This window comes from Osmerus mordax, chromosome 11 (assembly GCF_038355195.1).
Source record: "Osmerus mordax isolate fOsmMor3 chromosome 11, fOsmMor3.pri, whole genome shotgun sequence".
Taxonomy (NCBI): domain Eukaryota; kingdom Metazoa; phylum Chordata; class Actinopteri; order Osmeriformes; family Osmeridae; genus Osmerus; species Osmerus mordax.
Window position 1 is genome coordinate 17,790,773 of NC_090060.1, and position 24,112 is coordinate 17,814,884.

General features: G+C 47.3%; 3 protein-coding genes across 3 annotated transcripts; 1 reads left to right on the forward strand and 2 right to left on the reverse strand.

Annotated features, from left to right (window-relative positions):
• The first annotated feature begins 1,873 nt into the window (after positions 1 to 1,873).
• Positions 1,874 to 6,690, forward strand: LOC136952191 (extracellular calcium-sensing receptor-like). Its single transcript, XM_067246896.1, has 10 exons — positions 1,874 to 2,021; positions 2,925 to 3,019; positions 3,615 to 3,794; positions 4,047 to 4,235; positions 4,316 to 4,792; positions 4,879 to 5,088; positions 5,337 to 5,460; positions 5,572 to 5,765; positions 5,872 to 6,153; positions 6,265 to 6,690. Exons 1-10 carry the CDS (start codon positions 1,874 to 1,876, stop codon positions 6,688 to 6,690), a joined length of 2,325 nt encoding a protein of 774 aa, XP_067102997.1.
• Positions 6,691 to 8,446: 1,756 nt separating this feature from the next.
• Positions 8,447 to 13,829, reverse strand: LOC136952189 (extracellular calcium-sensing receptor-like). The gene is made up of 9 exons (XM_067246895.1): positions 13,612 to 13,829; positions 12,785 to 13,079; positions 12,537 to 12,623; positions 11,800 to 12,069; positions 10,583 to 10,789; positions 10,131 to 10,391; positions 9,757 to 9,984; positions 9,516 to 9,639; positions 8,447 to 9,360 (listed from the first exon to the last, which is right to left on the reverse strand). Exons 1-9 carry the CDS (start codon positions 13,827 to 13,829, stop codon positions 8,447 to 8,449), a joined length of 2,604 nt encoding a protein of 867 aa, XP_067102996.1.
• A 3,979-nt stretch (positions 13,830 to 17,808) lies between these two features.
• Positions 17,809 to 23,191, reverse strand: LOC136951307 (extracellular calcium-sensing receptor-like). Its single transcript, XM_067245657.1, has 9 exons — positions 22,974 to 23,191; positions 22,147 to 22,441; positions 21,899 to 21,985; positions 21,162 to 21,431; positions 19,945 to 20,151; positions 19,493 to 19,753; positions 19,119 to 19,346; positions 18,878 to 19,001; positions 17,809 to 18,722 (listed from the first exon to the last, which is right to left on the reverse strand). The coding sequence occupies exons 1-9, from the start codon at positions 23,189 to 23,191 to the stop codon at positions 17,809 to 17,811; spliced, it is 2,604 nt and encodes an 867-aa protein (XP_067101758.1).
• Positions 23,192 to 24,112: the final 921 nt, after the last annotated feature.

Here is a 24,112-nt window from a genome sequence, read left to right on the forward strand (position 1 = left end):
ACCATTTCAGTAATTGCATGTATGTGATGTCCCGGAGGTTTCAGTCTGCATTGGCCATGACACACACACACACACACACACACACACACACACACACACACACACACACACACACACACACACACACACACACACACACACACACACACACACACACACACACAACCTCCTCCCTGTGTTGTTGCTTCTCGCTGTGTATGGATAATGGGATCTAATTGCTTGTGAAATTAGCAATAATGGAGATGAGAAATGGCACACCTGCGGTCTGAGCCCCTCAGCTCTCAACATTTGAGGGAATGACAGACTCACACACACACACACACACACACACACACACACACACACACACACACACACACACACACACACACACACACACACACACACACTCATACACATGCTTTGAACCCCTGCACCCATCCTCAACTCCTATTATCTCTCCTACTCAACCGAAACATGTTTCAATTGCTGTAAGGTGCAAAACAAAAAACATGGTCTAAAAACATATTTTTTTGTTTGCTTCCAACTCTTCAACACTCATCACGCCATCTCTCTCCAGGGAGAGGTGTTTTTGAGGGCTTCTGTCTCAATAATTTGTTTTGTCCTTTGTAGCCACTATGGTCATTATAAAAACACACTCTTGCCCTTGACAGGAACTCATATCCATGCCTGTCCTGCACAGTCCATGTTCCTGTCCTGGTTCATCTCTGGGTGGCAGAACTCAGCCATGCCCCTGCTGCTGCTGTGGGTGGTGGGCAGGGATGTGGGGGGCAGAGGGGGTTGGGGGCTGGAGGGGGTCCAGGCCACCGTGTGCTCGCGGTGGGACCAGTCGGAGGCGCTGGATCACCGGAGCCTCTCCCAGGATGGGGACGTGCTGATTGGTGGGCTCTTCCCCTTCCACAACCAGCCTCCTGCCCCAGACCTGCGCTTCACTACCCCCCTGGACCTCCAACCCTGCGCCAGGTAAATATCAGATCATGTTTATTGTTCAATGTTTGTTTTAAAGGAAATGTATTGTTCTGATTGTTCTGGATACTCTGTTTTAAAGGCTTCTACTTGCTTAACACACTGTACACACAAAACAGTTTTCATGCAATACAATTTTATTAACGAGTTTTGCTCAAATTGGACACATGCTAATTTCTGTTTGATGCAATACATTTGAGTATTGACTCAAATTCTTGCTTTAAGAATAATTAAAGCAAGGTTTAAAAAGTAATGTATATACAGTATATATAACCCTCACCCTGTATGTATAGGACTTTACTAACATTATTGTTTTTTTTTTTTTTCCTGAATGCCACATGATGAATCAAAACATTTTATTGAAAAAAATAACCGAAATATTTAATTAATGTGACATGTTACAATTGTGTAGCTAAGTGTATTAATGATATCCTTAGAAGTGAAATCAGAAAGAAACAACTGCTGCAGTCTCTACTGCTGTTTCAAAAGGAATTCAGTTCTTGATAATGTTCTGTCATTTATAATTTACTCAGTTATCTGTAGGTAGAAACCCTGGTAAAAGCTACTAAAGTACATTGATTTGTATTGTTACTGATTTTATATATTTAGGTTTTTAAGTAGATATATTCGTATTGCTGTCACAGTGTGATACATTTGTTTATTCAGATTGATAAATTATGAGTATTTCTTACAAGAATCACTCTAATTTCTTTTATTTGAAAAGTTTTGTTCATGGAATAATACTGCATAACTCTCAATAGAGCTGCACATCTCAACGTTCAGCTTGTTATTGCATCACCGTACAGGCGATTACACACCCTGATCGTCCCGCGTCACTTTTTTCTGTCCGTGTTGTTGCACCCATGGTTTCAGTTTCCAGGCGCAACCGCTGAAATGGGCACACGCCATGGTGTTTGCGGTAGATGAGATTAATCGGGATCCCTTCCTCTTACCGGGGCTGCGTCTGGGCTACCGTATCCTAGACAGCTGTGGCATGCACCCGTGGTGCCTACGCGGGGCGCTGTCTCTGGTGGCAGGGGGGAGCCCGCAGTGTGAACTCTCTTCGCCGCTTCCAGGAGCTGCTGGAAAACCTGCAGGTACAGAATTGATTGGAAAAGCTTGTAGCCAGTCTGTCAATGTGTTGTATAATGAGAGAGTAGACAACCTTTCATTCATTGTGAATGATTCGTTGTGAATTTCATTCACAACGTCCAGTCATTGTGAAGATCGAAGAGCTGTTGATAATTATTGAAGATATACAGATTGTTTTTGAAGTGTGACACTAAAACATGTTTATCTTGCTTATCCTGTGTGTTGAAAGTACCTAAAGAGTATTAAAGCAATTAACCAGGAGAGGGTGTGGTGTATCTCCAAATAACCCATGGGTTGTTCTGCGGTCATAGCACACCTGCACAGCCCATGGGATATTAGGTGTTACACCATGGTCTGGGTGAATACTCGATTCTGATTGGCTGCACGGTGTCCATTATTTTCTGATAATGGACACGGTCTACTAAGTAGTTCAAGTGTCTGTTCACCATTCTAAATTAATGCGCTGGCTCTAAAATGAGTTATCATAGTAACAGACAAAGCCTCCGTTTTCAATTTATTGAAACATAAATATGACAAATATCTGTAATTTCTACTTTTTACATTTCAAACCAGGCTTGTTACTTTAGTTTTAATCTGTACTTGGTGCCATGATCAATATCATTTGTTGTCATTGCGCGCCTTTAAAAAAAATCCTCACTATCATGCACAGCAAATATAATCTTGTCTAGGAAGCTACCATGGAGCAAGGCAGAAGGCAACCAGACAATAAAGTTTTTCCTTGTCTTTCCTTGAGTTTTAGATGGAATTCAATTGAAATAGTATGTGAAGTCCTTCTCTGTGACATTGCTTGTAAAAAGGGCTGTAAAAATAAGGTTTAATTTGATTTGACTCCTCTCTAGATGGGCGCCCTGGAGACTCTGTTTCTCTGGTCATCGGCGACGCCTCGTCCACCCAGAGTATGATCCTCTCCAGCACTCTGGGGCCTCTCTCTGTGCCTGTGGTGAGGACACACACTCACACACACTCTGGGGCCTCTCCCTGTACCTGTGGTGAGGACACACACTCTGGGGCCTCTCCCTGTACCTGTGGTGAGGACACACACTCTGGGGCCTCTCTCTCTGTGCCTGTGGTGAGGACACACACTCACACACACTCTGGGGCCTCTCCCTGTACCTGTGGTGAGGACACACACTCACACACACTCTGGGGCCTCTCCCTGTACCTGTGGTGAGGACACACACTCTGGGGCCTCTCTCTCTGTGCCTGTGGTGAGGACACACACTCACACACACTCTGGGGCCTCTCTCTCTGTGCCTGTGGTGAGGACACACACTCTGGGGCCTCTTTCTGTGCCTGTGGTGAGGACACACACTCTGGGGCCTCTCTCTGTGCCTGTGGCGAGGCCTCACACTCAGCAATCCCTGGAAAATAGTCCTGTGATCCACACGTACATCACATACCTCAATACATAAATGTTTAAAAGATAGTCCAGGGCAGCATCTAAAACTGACTTATCCTACTGTGTTCTACTGTATACAAAAAATAATAATCAGGTAAAGATAAATTAATATTACTAAGTAGATTATTTCCTCCAGATCAGCTACCAGGCCAGCTGCCCCTGTCTCAGCGACAGACGTCGGTACCCCAACTTCTTCAGAACCATCCCCAGTGACGTGTACCAGGCCCGGACCATGGCCCGGCTCGCTCAGCGCTTCAGCTGGTCCTGGGTGGGAGCCGTCGCTGTGGACAATGACTACGGACGTCTAGGCATTCAGGTTTGTCTCGCTAGGGGTGTAGGGCAAGAATTTTGACTTGAGATGTTTATTTTCTGGTCATCTGCATTAGTCAGTTGAAAAGAGCAATATTCTGATTATTTGTCTATGGTCTTTTCATTGTGATCATTTTTGAAAGAGTTTCTGCTGAGATTTAATTGAAATTTTTTACTTGTGTCTAAAACTTGCAGAGTGCTGAATGTAACCACCATGACCTTACTATCCGTCTGTCTAACCTCCACTGGCATGCTCCAGGTGTTCCAGGAGGAGGTCCGAGGGACAGGGGTGTGTCTGGCATTCTTCGAGACCTTCACCAGGGCGACTCTGGCGAGGGACATGGAGCGGGCTGCTGGTACCATCCAGGCCTCCTCTGCTCGCGTCATCCTGGTGTTTGCCTGGTACACTGACGCCAGAGCCCTTCTCCTGGAGCTGGCCAAGAGAAACGTGAGATTATACCGCTGGATCAAATTTCGCTGTGTCATCAGGGTACTGTCACCTACCACTGTCTGTGTTGTGTGTTGCAGGTGACTGACAGACAGTTTCTTGCCAGCGAGGCCTGGAGCACCAGTACAGAGCTGCTCCAAAACCCTGCCCTCTTCAAGGTTGCGCGCGGTGTTCTGGGCGTGGCTATCGGAAGTGCCCCGATGCCTGGGTTCAACGCTCACCTGAGGGGTCTGCATCCATCACAGCATCCTGAAGATTGGATCCTCAGGGAACTCTGGGAGATGGAGTTTGGTTGCCGCCCTGAGACAGGAAACACAAACAGCACGTCTCCACCCACTGCCCCCCTCCTGCCCCTCTGCAGCGGAGCAGAGACTCTGTGGGGAGTAGAGAGCTCCTTCACCGACACCTCTCAGCTGATGACCAGCTATAGCGTGTACCTGGCTGTGTACGCTGCAGCCCACGCCCTGCACAGCCTGCTCTCCTGCCCCAACAGAGACACCCCCTCCTGGGGCAACAACTCAGCTTGCTCTCCGCCCCACAACCTCTCCCCTGCGGAGGTGAGCTAAATGCATCCCAGCGACCCAAGTGCATATCAATTCTTCCAAATAGTACATTCTCTATTTAGGCATTTGCTTTGCATTAGCTGTTGCAGCATCTGAAACGGGTGAACTTCACCTCTCCTCTCGGGGACGAGTTCTACTTCCGGGGCGCTGATATCCCTGCAGCCTATGACCTGGTGAACTGGTGGCCCACCAAACAGGGCTCCCTCAAACTGGCCACCATTGGTCAAGTCAAAGGGTCAGATCTCCGTATTGATGAATCAGCCATCCAGTGGATCACGGGATCGAATGAGGTAAAAGCGAAAGAAGACTTGATTAGGTATATAGAATTTGATGGAGGGGTGCAACAATCGTATTGTGAGCCCAATATCACGATGTGTATCATATCATGAGCCCAGTATCGCGATATGTATCGTATTGTGAGCCCAATATCGCAATATGTATCATATCGTGAGCCCAATATCGTGACACATATCAAATCGTGAGTTGAGTGTAGGTAGCAGCACTGTGCCTGTAGTTTTCACTGTCTTTAACGTTGCAGCCCCCCAAGTCAGTGTGCAGTGATAGCTGCCCTCCTGGCACCCGATTGGCCAACAGGAAGGGGCAGCCAGTCTGCTGCTTCGACTGCATCCCCTGTTCTGACGGGGAGGTCAGCAACCACACCGGTGAGAATCAACACTACTTTACTGACTGAAACAAGGATGTTTACTTCCATGACAAGTAGTTCATAAAATTTCTCTTTCTTTCTTTGAATCTCTCTGTTCGCTGTCCTTCAGGTTCCTTCCAGTGTGAGCGCTGTCCTGAGGAGTTCTGGTCTAACAGCGCGCAGACGGCCTGCATCCCTCGTCAGCTGGAGTTCCTCTCCTTCAACGAAACCATGGGAATCACCCTGACAACGGCCGCCCTGTCTGGTGCTGCGGTCACTGTTGGGGTGTTTGTTGTCTTCCTGTACCACAGACACACCCCACTGGTGAGAGCCAATCACATGACAGTAATTCCACCTGACTAGGGAGAGTTCATTGCATCACTTCCTTTCTATCTTCAGTTATTCAAGTCCACTTATCTTCTCATTTCAGGTGCGGGCAAACAACTCAGAGCTGAGCTTCCTGCTTCTGCTGTCACTCAAGCTCTGCTTCCTGTGTTCACTGGTGTTCATTGGTCAGCCATCTGTGTGGGCGTGTGGGCTCCAGCAGGCTGCGTTCGGGATCAGCTTCGTCCTCTGTCTCTCCTGCCTGCTGGTCAAGACCATCGTGGTCCTGGCAGCATTCCGGTCTTCCCAGCCCGGCGCTGGAGCTCTGATGAGGAGGTTCGGCCCAAGTCAGCAGAGAGGGAGTGTCTGCATCGTTACCTGTGTACAGGTAAGGGCTGTTAAGACAGGGAAAGCCTGCCACACTATATGGAACCCTATAGTGCCTATACTAAATGTTCAATCTGAGATCAAAGGTTCTGGAACCTTCTGTGTGTTTCAGGTGGTGATCTGTGCAGTGTGGTTGTTCCTGAGTCCTCCCCTGCCTGAACGTGACCTGGGCCTCCAGGGCTCCAAGGTGGTGTTGAAGTGTGCTGCTATGGGCTCCGTGGTGGGCTTCTCCCTGGTCCTTGGGTACATCGGCCTGCTGGCGTCCCTCTGCCTCCTCCTGGCCTTCCTGGCCAGAAAACTCCCAGACAACTTCAACGAGGCCAAGCTCATCACCTTCAGCATGCTGATCTTCTGTGCTGTGTGGGTTGCATTCATCCCAGCGTACGTCAGCTCTCCGGGGAAGTTCACGGTTGCCGTGGAGATCTTTGCCATCCTGGCCTCCAGTTACGGACTTCTGGCCTGCATCTTCGCCCCAAAGTGTTACATCATCCTGCTGAGACCTGAGAGGAACACCAAGAAACAGATGATGGCCAAATAACAGAAGATCTGCACCCACAAATATAATGTACAGTTATGAGACTTTGAGATGGTCAAAATTATGCTCCAAACTCTATTGTTAATAATTTAAATTCATCCAGAAGCTCCCTCTGAATTGTTCTGAAATGGACTAAGGTTAACTGACAATGTGACACCAGGAACAAAAGATTAATGGACCAAGAACTGACCTAGTAGAAAAAGTTTAATTCATAACTGTCTCAAATGCTTTGACCCAGCCTTTGTGTTTTCATCTGCAGTTAAGTTTCTCTGCTGAATAGCTGTGCAGATACACACAAGTATCCCATCTCTCCCCCCACCCCCCATGTGTATTTGATACCACTAATTAAGTTTTTTTTCAAATTTCAAATGGCATGTAATTTTTTTTCCCATTTGACATCTTTTAATTAAGTATCGTTGTCAATGTTACGATTGAATAAAAACCCATTTCTGAAGCTCCTTTGAAGTCTTTCATGTAATTCTTTAATGGTTGATAGTGATGAAAAATTTGAGCAATTTATTCAGTTTATTCCTTGTGAAGTCTGAAACACATTTATGAGTTTGGTGTTAACTACATACCGTATTTTTCGGAAAATAAGCCGCACCCCACCAGAATGGGAGCTTTGTATTTGTAAATCGAAGTACAGGCCGCACCGGACAGGCCGTAGTGATGGGTCGTTCGCGAATGAGTAGCTCTTGTAGGTGAACGTCAGGAGCTGGCTCGCATATCTGAACAGCCGACTCTATTTTTAATAGAATAATATAGCCTATAAAAATGTAATGATTATGAAATAATTAATTTTAATTGTATTTATTACATTTACATTTAGTCATTTAGCAGACGCTCTTATCCAGAGCGACTTACAGTAAGTACAGGGACATTCCCCCGAGGCAAGTAGGGTGAAGTGCCTTGCCCAAGGACACAACGTCATTTTGCTGACTGAACTGGCAACCTTCGGATTACTAGCCCGATTCCCTAACCGCTCAGCCACCTGACTCCCATTTTAAAATAATTTACTAATTCAAAGAACCACAACAAGTATGATTTCATTTAATAATTTAATTAAAATAGTTTTCACACCTATCATAGTCAAATTCATAGTTAAAACATTTATTTTTTAAAGAGTGGTTCGGGAGCCAAAAGAGACGGCTCTTTTCAGTGAGCTGAGCCAAACGAGCCGGCTCACGAAAAAGAGACGGAATTAGGGATGGTCGGATCGATCCTAAAATATCGATATTTTCGATACAGGCATTGTATCAAAAGGATCGATTCTCAATTTGAAATATCGATGCTACCTGGGATTTCTTTTAAACAAGTGTTTTTAGATTTTAATAGTTGTCGGCCGTATAGTATAAAAATTTACTTAAATTAGAAAGTCAATGGGAACTATTCTTTCTTCCGCTGTGTCTGTGCTTATCATGAGTGAAAGCACACACAGCATGGTTGTCCAGGCATGTGCCATTTCACACAAAATGTTATCTATTCAGTTATGCCGCAGCAGTGATATCAACTACATAGGGAGACACACCCTGCTCCTGCTGCCTCCAGCCAGTATGAGCAGGGTGTGATCTCTACAGGGGGTCTCTCATTAATAACCTTCATGCCACACTATTAATTTCTCCAAAGCAGGAACAAAAAGAAAATAAGAAATAAAGTAGTATTTTATGCATTTAGCAGACTCTTTTAAAGGGCAGAGGGGATGACGGTCAGAAGAAAATGGTGAGGTAGAAGCAGGGAGGGGTGCAGTGTCCGAAGAGACTCATGTCTTGGGTGCCGCCCGACCCATGATGGCCTTCTTGGTGTTCCTCTCAGGCTTCAGCAGGATGATGTAACACTTGGGCCCAAACAGCGCCAACAGCAGGCCGTAACTGGAGGCCAGGATGGCGAAGATCTCCACCACGTCGGCGTACTTCCCCGGGGAGCTGATGTAGGCGGGGACGAACGCCACCCACACAGCGCAGAAGATCAGCATGCTGAAGGTGATGAGCTTGGCCTCGTTGAAGTTGTCTGGAAGGTTCCGGGCCAGGAAGGCCAGGAGGAAGCTGAGGACAGCCAGCAGGGCGATGTATCCCAGCAATGCAGCAAACCCAGCAACAGACCCCACCACACACTCGTACACCATTGTATCGCTCTGGTAGCGGGTGTTCTTATGCGGCGTGGGAGACGCCAGCAACAGCCAGCCCGTGCAGATGGCAGTCTGTACGGACGTAAGAGCCAGCACGGTCCCTCTCTGGTGCCGGGCCCCGAACCACTTCATGTGGGTTTCTCCGCCTGGCTTGGAGGCCCTGAAGACCCCCAGAACCACCACGGTCTTCACCAGGATGCAGGAGACACACAGCACGAAGCTGATCCCGAACGCCGCATGCCTCAGCTGGCACGCCCACAGCTTGGGCCGGCCAATGAACAGCAGCGAGCACAGGAAGCAGAGTTTGAGTGACAGCAGGACGAGGAAGCTGAGCTCGGAGTTGTTGGCGCGCACCACAGGCGTGTTCCGGTGGCGGACGAAGATTGCCATGACTACGGCGGTGAGGACGGCGCCCAGCAGGGAGATGGCGGCCAGGGACATGCCCAGGGGTTCAGAGTAAGACAGGAACTCCTCTGTCTTGGGGATGCACTGGGTTCTCTGTGGGTCGGACCAGTAGTCCTCAGGACACACAGAACACTCAGTGGAGTCTGGAAGAGAGAGATAGAGAGAGAGCGAGAGAGAGGGAGGGAGGGAGGGAGACAGAGAGAGGAAAGGGGCAGGGGGTGGTAGAGTAGGATGGGGTAGATGTAGTAGTTTTGGCAAAAATGTATAAATATGATGTTCACATGGACTGTGCCCTCACCGGTGTGGTTGCTGACCTCCCCGTCAGAACAGGGGATGCAGTCGAAGCAGCACACTGGCTGCCCCTTCCTGTTGGCCAATCGGGTGCCAGGAGGGCAGCTCTCACTGCACACTGACTTGGGGGGCTGGAAGGAAAGGAAGTAGGTCAAATAATGGGCAAAACTTTGTTCAACATCTGCAAATTTCCATTAGGGGATGAACAAAGTACTACTCTAGCGTTCTATCAAAATATAACGTTTGACCTTTTTGTCTTTGAAATTCCAGAAGATTTTGTCTTCATGGAGTATTAGCTGTTCCCCAACAGGAAGTGACTCATCGACCGCACCCACATTCTGAACCTTCACACTTCCGTCCGGGAGCCACGCCCAGTTCATGATGTCATAGATGGGCAGGGCATCTCCATTCTCGTCGAACAACACTCTGTCCCCAAACCCGGTGGTGAAGTTGACCCTCTCTAGATAGTACACCAACTGGCCACAAGGGGGAGACACAAGAGAAGCACATATGGTCATTTATTTTTTGCAACGAGTGAGATTCCCACCAGTCCTTCAAGTGCCGGCAAACCCTTTCCAGGCGGCCTAGCCACGCTACATTTATAACCGTGTGTTTTCCTCACCTGCCAGGGCTCCATGTTGTCCATGCTGGCACAGCTGCGCCCTGGGAAGGGCCCCTGCCCTGGGACACACCGCAGCAGGCTGTGGAGGGCGTGGGCCAGGGTGTACACAGCCTTGTAGATGTTGTACTCTGCCCTCAGGTCAGAAACATCCAGATATAGCTGGGCCTGAGGGGCCAGGGCCTCCTGTCCAGAGCACACAGGAACGCCCAGCCCAGCATGCTCAAACCTGCAGCCAAAGACCTCCTCCCAAAACTGCCACACCTGCCAAAGAGATGGAAATAAAAAATGCTGTTTAATAAAATAAAATAAAGTTTAAAAAAGACTAAAATGTTTTGTGAGGATATTCTCTTGAAATATAGCAAAACATAAGAGACCAGCAGTAAATACAAGTTCTAGTTAGATTTTTATTTTTTTTCGTTTGAAAAAATGGACAAATAAAATAAAATCTTTGCCATGCTCTGCCCATGTTGGTTGCTGGGGTGTTTGTCAGGGCGGAGACTTGACAGGAAGTCCTTGAGTGCGGGGATCTCTCCGCGGCGGATGGCGATGCCCAGCGTGCCCCCCACGTAGGGCATGAGTCTGGGGGTGTGGAGGACAATGGCGATGGTCCAGGCCTCGCTCGCGATCCACTGCAGACCTGTCACGTTCTGGCTCACCACCTTCACACACAGCCGGGATCAACGCTAAATCAACTGTGACAGTTGGTTAAGCAATATCAGAGCCCATCTACGGAGAGCCTGTCGACTCCCTATTAAGCCCCATTGTACCGAATTTGGTTGCAGTTCCACCAGAGTTCCACTAGGGGTGATCGCGAGCGAGTGCAAAATGAATTGGAGTCTATGGAGCTAAACGGCTAAATTTGTCTCTTTTGCCTGATTGTCGTTGAGAAATCTCAGATTTGATTGTAGTTTTTGCCTGTTCAACATTGATTATAGGTTGAAAGTTGAATGAACAAGTACTTTTGTTCTTTCAATTTCTTACAGGGTGAGTCGTTGTTGCGCATAACACGCTAGCATTCTGCTAATGAATGCTGATTGGTTAGTGCAGGACTGACTACGACCAGAGATCCCTCTTGATGGCATCCGAAGCGGAATCAGAATGTCAAAGCATTAGCAACATTATCAACAACAATAGCAAGCCAAAACTCTTTCTAGCATGTGTATTGACAGGGAGAGCCTAATCTGTCAGCTGTGTTCGAGAGAAAAAAGGAAGTGACCAGAGCTTGCCGTAAAGCAGTATCTTTGGTCGTACGATGTGTATGACGTCTTTGACATTTTAAAAGGCTTTTTAGAATAGAAAGGCGACTTTAAAAAAATCTAACACCCAGCAGTGTGTTTTTTTTTGCCTTCCTGTGTAGGCATACAAAAGCGAGAAGTGCTAGCTACCTTGGATCTTTTTTCGCAAAATTTTCACACTGTACCTGGTAAAATACAAACCGTTCCTTGAATCAAGCTACCAAAATACTATTTGAACTTTTCACTTTCTAATCCTCAATTTTCTGCTGTAGTTTCTGTATGTTTAAAAATATCTGACACTTTGGATGAAAGCGTCTGCTAAATGAAGAAAATGTCAAATTAAAACGAATATTTTACCTGTAAACGATCAATTCACCCTATTTTACCGTAGCATTCTCATGACATTCATTGAATGTACAAGGTGTAATATTCACCTCGTCCAGAAGGGGGAGCATGTATCCCTGGTTGGAGAACACCACCACCACTCTGGCAGTAGAGGCCCGGACCACAGACACGATCCTGCGGTACTCGCCCGAGGCGCTGTGGTCCGGCAGCACCTCATGATAGGCCGGGCAGCCGGCGTGGTCATGAGCCAGGCCCTGGAGGAAGGAGCGGGCGGCATGGCGACCGTAGTCGTCGTCGCTGACCAGAAGGCCGACCCAGGTCCATCCAAACCGTCTCAGGATCTGCAACATGGCTCGCACCTGAAGAAGAGCAAGGAAGCTGTTTGATAGTGGAATATATCTTTGTTATTACTGATAAAGGAATAAGAAAATAGAAATGTACTAACCCCTATTCTCATAATATATTTATTATTCAGGAAAAATAGTTAGATAGGTTTTTTATTTGTATTTTTTTGGACCCCAGAATAAATATATATTTTTCATAACCCGGCCCATTTAAATGTGGAACTTCAGGGAGTCTAAACTTCCAGGGACACTAAGAGATTTGTTAAAATGTGTCTGTACAACAATTGTTTTTACAGCAGAGACAATAAATAATGGCTTGATCTTAGTTCATATAATCTGGGCCAGTAGTTTCAAATGTAGCAATGTGGTACACAGCTGCCGATAGACAAATGTTGCTGTGTTTGAATTTCATTGAAATTGAGGATTGTTATTTATTAGATATGTACTATTTACTAACACACTAAAGAATAGTTTGTGGCTACCTGGAAGGCGTCACTGGGGATGGTCCTGAAGAAGGAGGGGTACGCCTTCCGATCACTCAGGCAGGAACAGGTGGCGTAGTAACTCACCTGTGACAGGTGAAGCACACACACACTTTAGAACATTCATGAAACAGACCTGTGGACAAAGACATGCACTTTAAAACAAACAGACTACAGACCTGTGGACAAAAAGCTTAAATTGCAAGTGTTGAACAGTGCTTCCAGTGTGGTGACAGACAGACACTTGCCATGGGCACCCTAAACAGCCCCAGGACGCTGGAGACGGCGATGGAGTGAGTCGAGCCCGGATCCCCCACAATCCCCATCACCGGGGGCGACCCTCTGCAGTCCTTGTCCAGTAGAAACTCGTCCTCCGTCCCGCTGGCCAGTGATAGGGCAGCACGGAACGCTACCCCCAGCTGGAGGCAGTTGTCGTAGAGATGGTATCCCAGGGTTACGTTAGGCAGCAGGTATGGGTTCTTGTTGATCTCCTCAATGGTGAAGGCCATGGTCTGGGCCTGTCGGAAACCTGCCACGTGAAACCTGACAGAAAGGAGAGCGCACAGACATGACCCCAGCCTCCCTCAGAGCACACAGACATGACCCCAGCCTCCCTCAGAGCACACAGACATGACCCCAGCCTCCCTCAGTGCACACAGACATGACCCCAGCCTCCCTCAGAGCACACAGACATGACCCCAGCCTCCCTCAGAGCACACAGACATGACCCCAGCCTCCCTCAGTGCACACAGACATGACTCCAGCCTTCCTCCATACCAAGCAGTCAGAGAGGAGCACTGTTGAACTAAGTAACATAAAAATAAAAATAAACACATAAAACAAGCCATCTTTTTACACAGCCCATTAACAAATGATCAGTCAATAAGTTTGGGACTGTCATCAATTTCCAAACTATCAAGTCGGTAAATTAAATTCTATGTTGTATCAGGCTGGTGTGTGTGTCAGGTCAGGCTGGTGTGTGTGTCAGGTCAGGGTGGTGTGTGTGTCAGGTCAGGCTGGTGTGTGTGTCAGGTCAGGCTGGTGTGTGTGTGTGTCAGGTGCGAGAGCCCCTCACCCCTCACAGACAAGCTGATGTGGCTTGGTGGTGAAGGACAGGTCTGGATAAGTGCTGTAGAAGTGGACCTCAAACAGCCCGCCCAGAACCACATCTCCCTCCAGGTGCATTCCACTCAGGTTGAAGTGCTCTCTCAGACGGCAGGAGGAAGAGTTGGAGGAGGAGCGCAGCAGAAAGGTGAGACAGAGATAGAGGTAGTGATGCAGGGACACCACCATGACTGCCTTCTGTCTCTCCCTCGCTCTCTCCCTCGATCTCTCCCTTCGTCCCTCAGTTTTATGGAGTGTTGTGTCGGCCTGGGAGGGGGCCTGACGTCATGGCCTCGTCTCACAGGAGGGGGGGCGTGGGCGTACCTGGTGTCAGGTGGGCAGGGGAATGCCAGGGAACAGAGATGGGGGCAGTGGCTTCTTTTTTAGACCAAAAGAGGTATTCTAGATGTAGGTCAGTGGCAGAGCATTGGACTGCAGAGCCAGTGGTCACAGGTTTGAATCCCTTTTGGGATAAAAGCATTATATGGGAGTCTAATGGACAGACTACTAAGCTGTACTTCATTGTGTCCAGTAGGTGGCAGTAACATACTACTCTCCATGTAGATATGGAGCATGCCTCGTCCTACCTACGTGCCTTTCTTATCCACCTTTCCCCCTCTCCTCCTCTCTTACTCTCCTCCTCTCCTCTCTTACTCTTTCCTCTCCCCTCCCCTCCTTTCCCCTCCTCCTTTCCCCTCCCCTCCTCTCCTCTTCCTCCCTCACCCTCTGGTGGGCTGTTGAAGGCTTGCTCCCCTGAGAGCTCTTAGACAGACAAACATTCCTGGCTGTCTCTCAGACAGTGCCATGCTGTTAAACACAGATTAATCACAAACACAGCTAACATTTAATCATACAGCCACCATTACAGATATTAATAATTGGGTGTGTTTGCCTTCGGCAAGGGCACAACCTTTGTTCTCTCACATATATATTTATTTATTTTCGCACCCTAAGCCTTCGTCAATATTTGGACTACATAGACAACGTCGATGTCAAAAGTTTCGTCTTGGTAGCGATTGAGTTGCTTGTATTTTTATTTACGTTCCGTTGCACGGTTTAAGTAGAAATTAAGTTTTTGTGTCGAAAGCTAACGGTGGCTAACTTGCTAGCCACAGTCAATGACGCTACTTACGTCACTAACGTCACGAAAACTCGCGTGACTACCTCAGCAGAACATTAGTTTAGCAGCTAGTTAACTTCTGGGAGATAGCTAAGATAGCTAACTGCTTTACTGCAAGGCAGCTGCAGAAACGCCACAAGCAAAGAGGCCAGGGTGATAACTATTTACTCATTTTACTTTGTGATATGACACACAATTGTGATGTGTAATGTACAATATAAGCTGATATTATTAAGGAAGTACTGTACATCTACTTTCGGGAAACAGTAGTCTACTATTTCACTGTATTAGCATCATGACATTGGCCTCTGTTGCCCGGGCAACACATACTACAGTGGTCTATGATGCATCTGTTTTCATTCGTTAAAATAAACATTCCTCACAAATACATTTTTGTTGTAGTATTTATTATGACATTACATTACAAGTAAACGATTTGTTGGTGAAATTATCATTACGTGTGGTTGCAAACCAGTGTTGCTCACTGCAACGCTGTAGCCTAGGCGAGACACTACAAAAACATTTACAGTACACAGCTGTTTAGGAAATCAAACGGCGACAGAACATGTTCGGCACTCCCCTTACTTAAATTAAAAGTCTATCTGACTACTAACCTGAACTTCATTGCCACAGCCTAAACTTTGTCAATCTGTTCATGAAAATAATTAATTTCAGCCTAAACCATACAACGGAACGTTTAATCGAATTCAACCAACGCAATCGCTACCAAGACGAACACAGTAGTAGTCTAGTACTGTACCATAGTAGTACAATTTACCGGGGCAGCTTCTCCACACAGGGCTATATCGCATTTTGCGTTGTTACTGACATATGATCGCTACCAGTGAGCTTTTTATGAATGAGCGATTTTCCACTAAATAAATGTCAAGCTTATTTACGTTTTTGGGGGCATATTTTCAGTTAGCAGATGGTACTGTTTGAATCGCGATTCCATCTTCTACTGCCGGGTAACGTCGTAGAATAATCTTCAAAGGGGGTTCTTTATTAATGAATGAATGCAATGAGTAGGCTAAATGCCTGAAAATATCACGAGAAGGGAAAACTTAAAAGGACGTTTAAGTCATAGAGATTAGGTCAATTTTTACACCGGTCTGCCAAATGTATTCGTTTTGATTCAGCTATGAGGCTGCCTCTTGCAGGGGAAATGATAAGACATCTATTTCATTCTACACTTCACTCGTATTTTGAGTTGTAAATGAGCAGCAAAAAAATATGCTTTTAAATCTATGTAATGTTTATAAATAATAAGTATGCATTTTTATATAAAATATACAGAAATATCAGTTGTAAACATTTCATAAAAAACAGACCCCCCCTGTGCAACCGACGCAAGCAAGCACACCCTACAATTTCCCCAGAAATTGTACCCTCTCTAGTTATGTTTTATTTTTTCATTTATTTCATTGACTTAAACAATAAGAGTAATATTTCCTATCTTAAAAAAGGATTTGATGGTAATTTTGATGTTGATACCGTACATAGTTGATACATTGTTTTTAGTACTTGTCTTTTGTAGGCTATAGGCATGTGAACTTTTTGTCCCTTTTCAGGACAGCTGATAGCCTATTCTGGATCAGAAGGCTGTTGTTTTCGACCTGTCTGAGTAACCCACCCTACGCGCAGGCTATCTGCATTAAAATCGCATGCCTTTGAACCTATACATTAGTATGAAGAGCCATGTGAAATACTTTGAACCTGCTACACAAAATACATTTCCTTTGGTAATCATACTGGGGTATATTTCCTCAGAATGCGATGTCGTGGAGCAAGAATGTTGGTTCAGCAAGAAAGTGTTTCTGTTTTATTCTTAAAATGGGCTATAAGCCGCTTCGAAATTTAAACCGTACAACCACAAGAAAACTGCAAAATCGGGGTACAAGCCGCTAGCCTGGTCCTAACCAGACTCTCGTACATTTCATTTGTACACAGAGTCTGGGCTCCCTCCATTGACAAGCGTTAACTTCCTTGAAGGCGGGTACTCTGTTGAAGTTTAAAACTATTGGATCTGCCCAGAGCCACTCTGGATCTGCTATAACCAATCGCTAGCATTCGCCTTAGCCAACTCCTTCACGACTAACGGCGCTAGCTGGCAAATCAAACGAACCCCGTGGGGATCAAAGATTGTTCTTGCTCTGGCTTTAACTTCTGGATATTCGTCAGCGTTGCCACAACGGACCGAATGGCTTCGCTCGCATCTTTCTCCGCCGCCATTACGGAACTACAACACAAACTAGCACACAACATCAACGTCATCGTTGATGTTGTGTTCTGTTCGCTGATTGGACAGGTAGAAAGTTAACCGGAGACATCTGACATACGTACTTCAAGCCCAGTACAGAAGCAAAATCAAAATTGAGCGGAAGGGCAGAGCAGAGCCCTCCTACGTACTAAGAACTAACAAGCTGCAGCTTTATTTCTGAAAAATACGGTAATCCAACATGGCCTAAACCGTGACAGCAAAGCTTACATGAATCCAGTAAATCCATTACTTATATGTATTTAAAATTACACACATACCTATCCAGTATAGTCTACACCTGTGCACCAATATGTAATAAATCTTAATAATCATTCAATTTTCAGATTTTCTTTCTTTCACTGCACAACATATTGATTGCGCTCTGTTTATGAGGCCCCGCCCCCTGGCCCCCTGCCCCCCCGGCCCATGGCCCTGACATCTCTGGACGTCAACATTCCCTCGTGTCCTCAAGGTGACTCCACATCCAGCATGGTTGTCCAGGCATGTACCATTTCACACAAAATGTTATCTATTTAGTTATGCTGCAGCAGTGATATCAACTACATAGGGAAACACACCCTGCTCCTGCTGCCTCCAGCCAGTATGAGCAGGGTGTGATCTCTACAGGGGGTCTCTCATTAATAACCTTCATGCCACACAATTTTATTTTATGCATTTAGCAGACTCTTTTAAAGGGATGAAGGGATGACAGGTGAAAGAAGGTATTTCATCTAGTCAGAAGAAAATGGTGAGGTAGAAGCAGGGAGGGGTGCAGTGTCCGAAGAGCCTCATGTCTTGGGTGCCGCCCGACCCATGATGGCCTTCTTGGTGTTCCTCTCAGGTCTCAGCAGGATGATGTAACACTTGGGCCCAAACAGCGCCAACAGCAGGCCGTAACTGGAGGCCAGGATGGCGAAGATCTCCACCACGTCGGCGTACTTCCCCGGGGAGCTGATGTAGGCGGGGACGAACGCCACCCACACAGCGCAGAAGATCAGCATGCTGAAGGTGATGAGCTTGGCCTCGTTGAAGTTGTCTGGAAGGTTCCGGGCCAGGAAGGCCAGGAGGAAGCTGAGGACAGCCAGCAGGGCGATGTATCCCAGCAATGCAGCAAACCCAGCAACAGACCCCACCACACACTCGTACACTATTGTATCGCTCTGGTAGCGGGTGTTCTTATGCGGCGTGGGAGACGCCAGCAACAGCCAGCCCGTGCAGATGGCAGTCTGTACGGACGTAAGAGCCAGCACGGTCCCTCTCTGGTGCCGGGCCCCGAACCACTTCATGTGGGTTTCTCCGCCTGGCTTGGAGGCCCTGAAGACCCCCAGAACCACCACGGTCTTCACCAGGATGCAGGAGACACACAGCACAAAGCTGATCCCGAACGCCGCATGCCTCAGCTGGCACGCCCACAGCTTGGGCCGGCCAATGAACAGCAGCGAGCACAGGAAGCAGAGTTTGAGTGACAGCAGGACGAGGAAGCTGAGCTCGGAGTTGTTGGCGCGCACCACAGGCGTGTTCCGGTGGCGGACGAAGATTGCCATGACTACGGCGGTGAGGACGGCGCCCAGCAGGGAGATGGCGGCCAGGGACATGCCCAGGGGTTCAGAGTAAGACAGGAACTCCTCTGTCTTGGGGATGCACTGGGTTCTCTGTGGGTCGGACCAGTAGTCCTCAGGACACACAGAACACTCAGTGGAGTCTGGAAGAGAGAGATAGAGAGAGAGCGAGAGAGAGGGAGGGAGGGAGGGAGACAGAGAGAGGAAAGGGGCAGGGGGTGGTAGAGTAGGATGGGGTAGATGTAGTAGTTTTGGCAAAAATGTATAAATATGATGTTCACATGGACTGTGCCCTCACCGGTGTGGTTGCTGACCTCCCCGTCAGAACAGGGGATGCAGTCGAAGCAGCACACTGGCTGCCCCTTCCTGTTGGCCAATCGGGTGCCAGGAGGGCAGCTCTCACTGCACACTGACTTGGGGGGCTGGAAGGAAAGGAAGTAGGTCAAATAATGGGCAAAACTTTGTTCAACATCTGCAAATTTCCATTAGGGGATGAACAAAGTACTACTCTAGCGTTCTATCAAAATATAACGTTTGACCTTTTTGTCTTTGAAATTCCAGAAGATTTTGTCTTCATGGAGTATTAGCTGTTCCCCAACAGGAAGTGACTCATCGACCGCACCCACATTCTGAACCTTCACACTTCCGTCCGGGAGCCACGCCCAGTTCATGATGTCATAGATGGGCAGGGCATCTCCATTCTCGTCGAACAACACTCTGTCCCCAAACCCGGTGGTGAAGTTGACCCTCTCTAGATAGTACACCAACTGGCCACAAGGGGGAGACACAAGAGAAGCACATATGGTCATTTATTTTTTGCAACGAGTGAGATTCCCACCAGTCCTTCAAGTGCCGGCAAACCCTTTCCAGGCGGCCTAGCCACGCTACATTTATAACCGTGTGTTTTCCTCACCTGCCAGGGCTCCATGTTGTCCATGCTGGCACAGCTGCGCCCTGGGAAGGGCCCCTGCCCTGGGACACACCGCAGCAGGCTGTGGAGGGCGTGGGCCAGGGTGTACACAGCCTTGTAGATGTTGTACTCTGCCCTCAGGTCAGAAACATCCAGATATAGCTGGGCCTGAGGGGCCAGGGCCTCCTGTCCAGAGCACACAGGAACGCCCAGCCCAGCATGCTCAAACCTGCAGCCAAAGACCTCCTCCCAAAACTGCCACACCTGCCAAAGAGATGGAAATAAAAAATGCTGTTTAATAAAATAAAATAAAGTTTAAAAAAGACTAAAATGTTTTGTGAGGATATTCTCTTGAAATATAGCAAAACATAAGAGACCAGCAGTAAATACAAGTTCTAGTTAGATTTTTATTTTTTTTCGTTTGAAAAAATGGACAAATAAAATAAAATCTTTGCCATGCTCTGCCCATGTTGGTTGCTGGGGTGTTTGTCAGGGCGGAGACTTGACAGGAAGTCCTTGAGTGCGGGGATCTCTCCGCGGCGGATGGCGATGCCCAGCGTGCCCCCCACGTAGGGCATGAGTCTGGGGGTGTGGAGGACAATGGCGATGGTCCAGGCCTCGCTCGCGATCCACTGCAGACCTGTCACGTTCTGGCTCACCACCTTCACACACAGCCGGGATCAACGCTAAATCAACTGTGACAGTTGGTTAAGCAATATCAGAGCCCATCTACGGAGAGCCTGTCGACTCCCTATTAAGCCCCATTGTACCGAATTTGGTTGCAGTTCCACCAGAGTTCCACTAGGGGTGATCGCGAGCGAGTGCAAAATGAATTGGAGTCTATGGAGCTAAACGGCTAAATTTGTCTCTTTTGCCTGATTGTCGTTGAGAAATCTCAGATTTGATTGTAGTTTTTGCCTGTTCAACATTGATTATAGGTTGAAAGTTGAATGAACAAGTACTTTTGTTCTTTCAATTTCTTACAGGGTGAGTCGTTGTTGCGCATAACACGCTAGCATTCTGCTAATGAATGCTGATTGGTTAGTGCAGGACTGACTACGACCAGAGATCCCTCTTGATGGCATCCGAAGCGGAATCAGAATGTCAAAGCATTAGCAACATTATCAACAACAATAGCAAGCCAAAACTCTTTCTAGCATGTGTATTGACAGGGAGAGCCTAATCTGTCAGCTGTGTTCGAGAGAAAAAAGGAAGTGACCAGAGCTTGCCGTAAAGCAGTATCTTTGGTCGTACGATGTGTATGACGTCTTTGACATTTTAAAAGGCTTTTTAGAATAGAAAGGCGACTTTAAAAAAATCTAACACCCAGCAGTGTGTTTTTTTTTGCCTTCCTGTGTAGGCATACAAAAGCGAGAAGTGCTAGCTACCTTGGATCTTTTTTCGCAAAATTTTCACACTGTACCTGGTAAAATACAAACCGTTCCTTGAATCAAGCTACCAAAATACTATTTGAACTTTTCACTTTCTAATCCTCAATTTTCTGCTGTAGTTTCTGTATGTTTAAAAATATCTGACACTTTGGATGAAAGCGTCTGCTAAATGAAGAAAATGTCAAATTAAAACGAATATTTTACCTGTAAACGATCAATTCACCCTATTTTACCGTAGCATTCTCATGACATTCATTGAATGTACAAGGTGTAATATTCACCTCGTCCAGAAGGGGGAGCATGTATCCCTGGTTGGAGAACACCACCACCACTCTGGCAGTAGAGGCCCGGACCACAGACACGATCCTGCGGTACTCGCCCGAGGCGCTGTGGTCCGGCAGCACCTCATGATAGGCCGGGCAGCCGGCGTGGTCATGAGCCAGGCCCTGGAGGAAGGAGCGGGCGGCATGGCGACCGTAGTCGTCGTCGCTGACCAGAAGGCCGACCCAGGTCCATCCAAACCGTCTCAGGATCTGCAACATGGCTCGCACCTGAAGAAGAGCAAGGAAGCTGTTTGATAGTGGAATATATCTTTGTTATTACTGATAAAGGAATAAGAAAATAGAAATGTACTAACCCCTATTCTCATAATATATTTATTATTCAGGAAAAATAGTTAGATAGGTTTTTTATTTGTATTTTTTTGGACCCCAGAATAAATATATATTTTTCATAACCCGGCCCATTTAAATGTGGAACTTCAGGGAGTCTAAACTTCCAGGGACACTAAGAGATTTGTTAAAATGTGTCTGTACAACAATTGTTTTTACAGCAGAGACAATAAATAATGGCTTGATCTTAGTTCATATAATCTGGGCCAGTAGTTTCAAATGTAGCAATGTGGTACACAGCTGCCGATAGACAAATGTTGCTGTGTTTGAATTTCATTGAAATTGAGGATTGTTATTTATTAGATATGTACTATTTACTAACACACTAAAGAATAGTTTGTGGCTACCTGGAAGGCGTCACTGGGGATGGTCCTGAAGAAGGAGGGGTACGCCTTCCGATCACTCAGGCAGGAACAGGTGGCGTAGTAACTCACCTGTGACAGGTGAAGCACACACACACTTTAGAACATTCATGAAACAGACCTGTGGACAAAGACATGCACTTTAAAACAAACAGACTACAGACCTGTGGACAAAAAGCTTAAATTGCAAGTGTTGAACAGTGCTTCCAGTGTGGTGACAGACAGACACTTGCCATGGGCACCCTAAACAGCCCCAGGACGCTGGAGACGGCGATGGAGTGAGTCGAGCCCGGATCCCCCACAATCCCCATCACCGGGGGCGACCCTCTGCAGTCCTTGTCCAGTAGAAACTCGTCCTCCGTCCCGCTGGCCAGTGATAGGGCAGCACGGAACGCTACCCCCAGCTGGAGGCAGTTGTCGTAGAGATGGTATCCCAGGGTTACGTTAGGCAGCAGGTATGGGTTCTTGTTGATCTCCTCAATGGTGAAGGCCATGGTCTGGGCCTGTCGGAAACCTGCCACGTGAAACCTGACAGAAAGGAGAGCGCACAGACATGACCCCAGCCTCCCTCAGAGCACACAGACATGACCCCAGCCTCCCTCAGAGCACACAGACATGACCCCAGCCTCCCTCAGTGCACACAGACATGACCCCAGCCTCCCTCAGAGCACACAGACATGACCCCAGCCTCCCTCAGAGCACACAGACATGACCCCAGCCTCCCTCAGTGCACACAGACATGACTCCAGCCTTCCTCCATACCAAGCAGTCAGAGAGGAGCACTGTTGAACTAAGTAACATAAAAATAAAAATAAACACATAAAACAAGCCATCTTTTTACACAGCCCATTAACAAATGATCAGTCAATAAGTTTGGGACTGTCATCAATTTCCAAACTATCAAGTCGGTAAATTAAATTCTATGTTGTATCAGGCTGGTGTGTGTGTCAGGTCAGGCTGGTGTGTGTGTCAGGTCAGGGTGGTGTGTGTGTCAGGTCAGGCTGGTGTGTGTGTCAGGTCAGGCTGGTGTGTGTGTGTGTCAGGTGCGAGAGCCCCTCACCCCTCACAGACAAGCTGATGTGGCTTGGTGGTGAAGGACAGGTCTGGATAAGTGCTGTAGAAGTGGACCTCAAACAGCCCGCCCAGAACCACATCTCCCTCCAGGTGCATTCCACTCAGGTTGAAGTGCTCTCTCAGACGGCAGGAGGAAGAGTTGGAGGAGGAGCGCAGCAGAAAGGTGAGACAGAGATAGAGGTAGTGATGCAGGGACACCACCATGACTGCCTTCTGTCTCTCCCTCGCTCTCTCCCTCGATCTCTCCCTTCGTCCCTCAGTTTTATGGAGTGTTGTGTCGGCCTGGGAGGGGGCCTGACGTCATGGCCTCGTCTCACAGGAGGGGGGGCGTGGGCGTACCTGGTGTCAGGTGGGCAGGGGAATGCCAGGGAACAGAGATGGGGGCAGTGGCTTCTTTTTTAGACCAAAAGAGGTATTCTAGATGTAGGTCAGTGGCAGAGCATTGGACTGCAGAGCCAGTGGTCACAGGTTTGAATCCCTTTTGGGATAAAAGCATTATATGGGAGTCTAATGGACAGACTACTAAGCTGTACTTCATTGTGTCCAGTAGGTGGCAGTAACATACTACTCTCCATGTAGATATGGAGCATGCCTCGTCCTACCTACGTGCCTTTCTTATCCACCTTTCCCCCTCTCCTCCTCTCTTACTCTCCTCCTCTCCTCTCTTACTCTTTCCTCTCCCCTCCCCTCCTTTCCCCTCCTCCTTTCCCCTCCCCTCCTCTCCTCTTCCTCCCTCACCCTCTGGTGGGCTGTTGAAGGCTTGCTCCCCTGAGAGCTCTTAGACAGACAAACATTCCTGGCTGTCTCTCAGACAGTGCCATGCTGTTAAACACAGATTAATCACAAACACAGCTAACATTTAATCATACAGCCACCATTACAGATATTAATAATTGGGTGTGTTTGCCTTCGGCAAGGGCACAACCTTTGTTCTCTCACATATATATTTATTTATTTTCGCACCCTAAGCCTTCGTCAATATTTGGACTACATAGACAACGTCGATGTCAAAAGTTTCGTCTTGGTAGCGATTGAGTTGCTTGTATTTTTATTTACGTTCCGTTGCACGGTTTAAGTAGAAATTAAGTTTTTGTGTCGAAAGCTAACGGTGGCTAACTTGCTAGC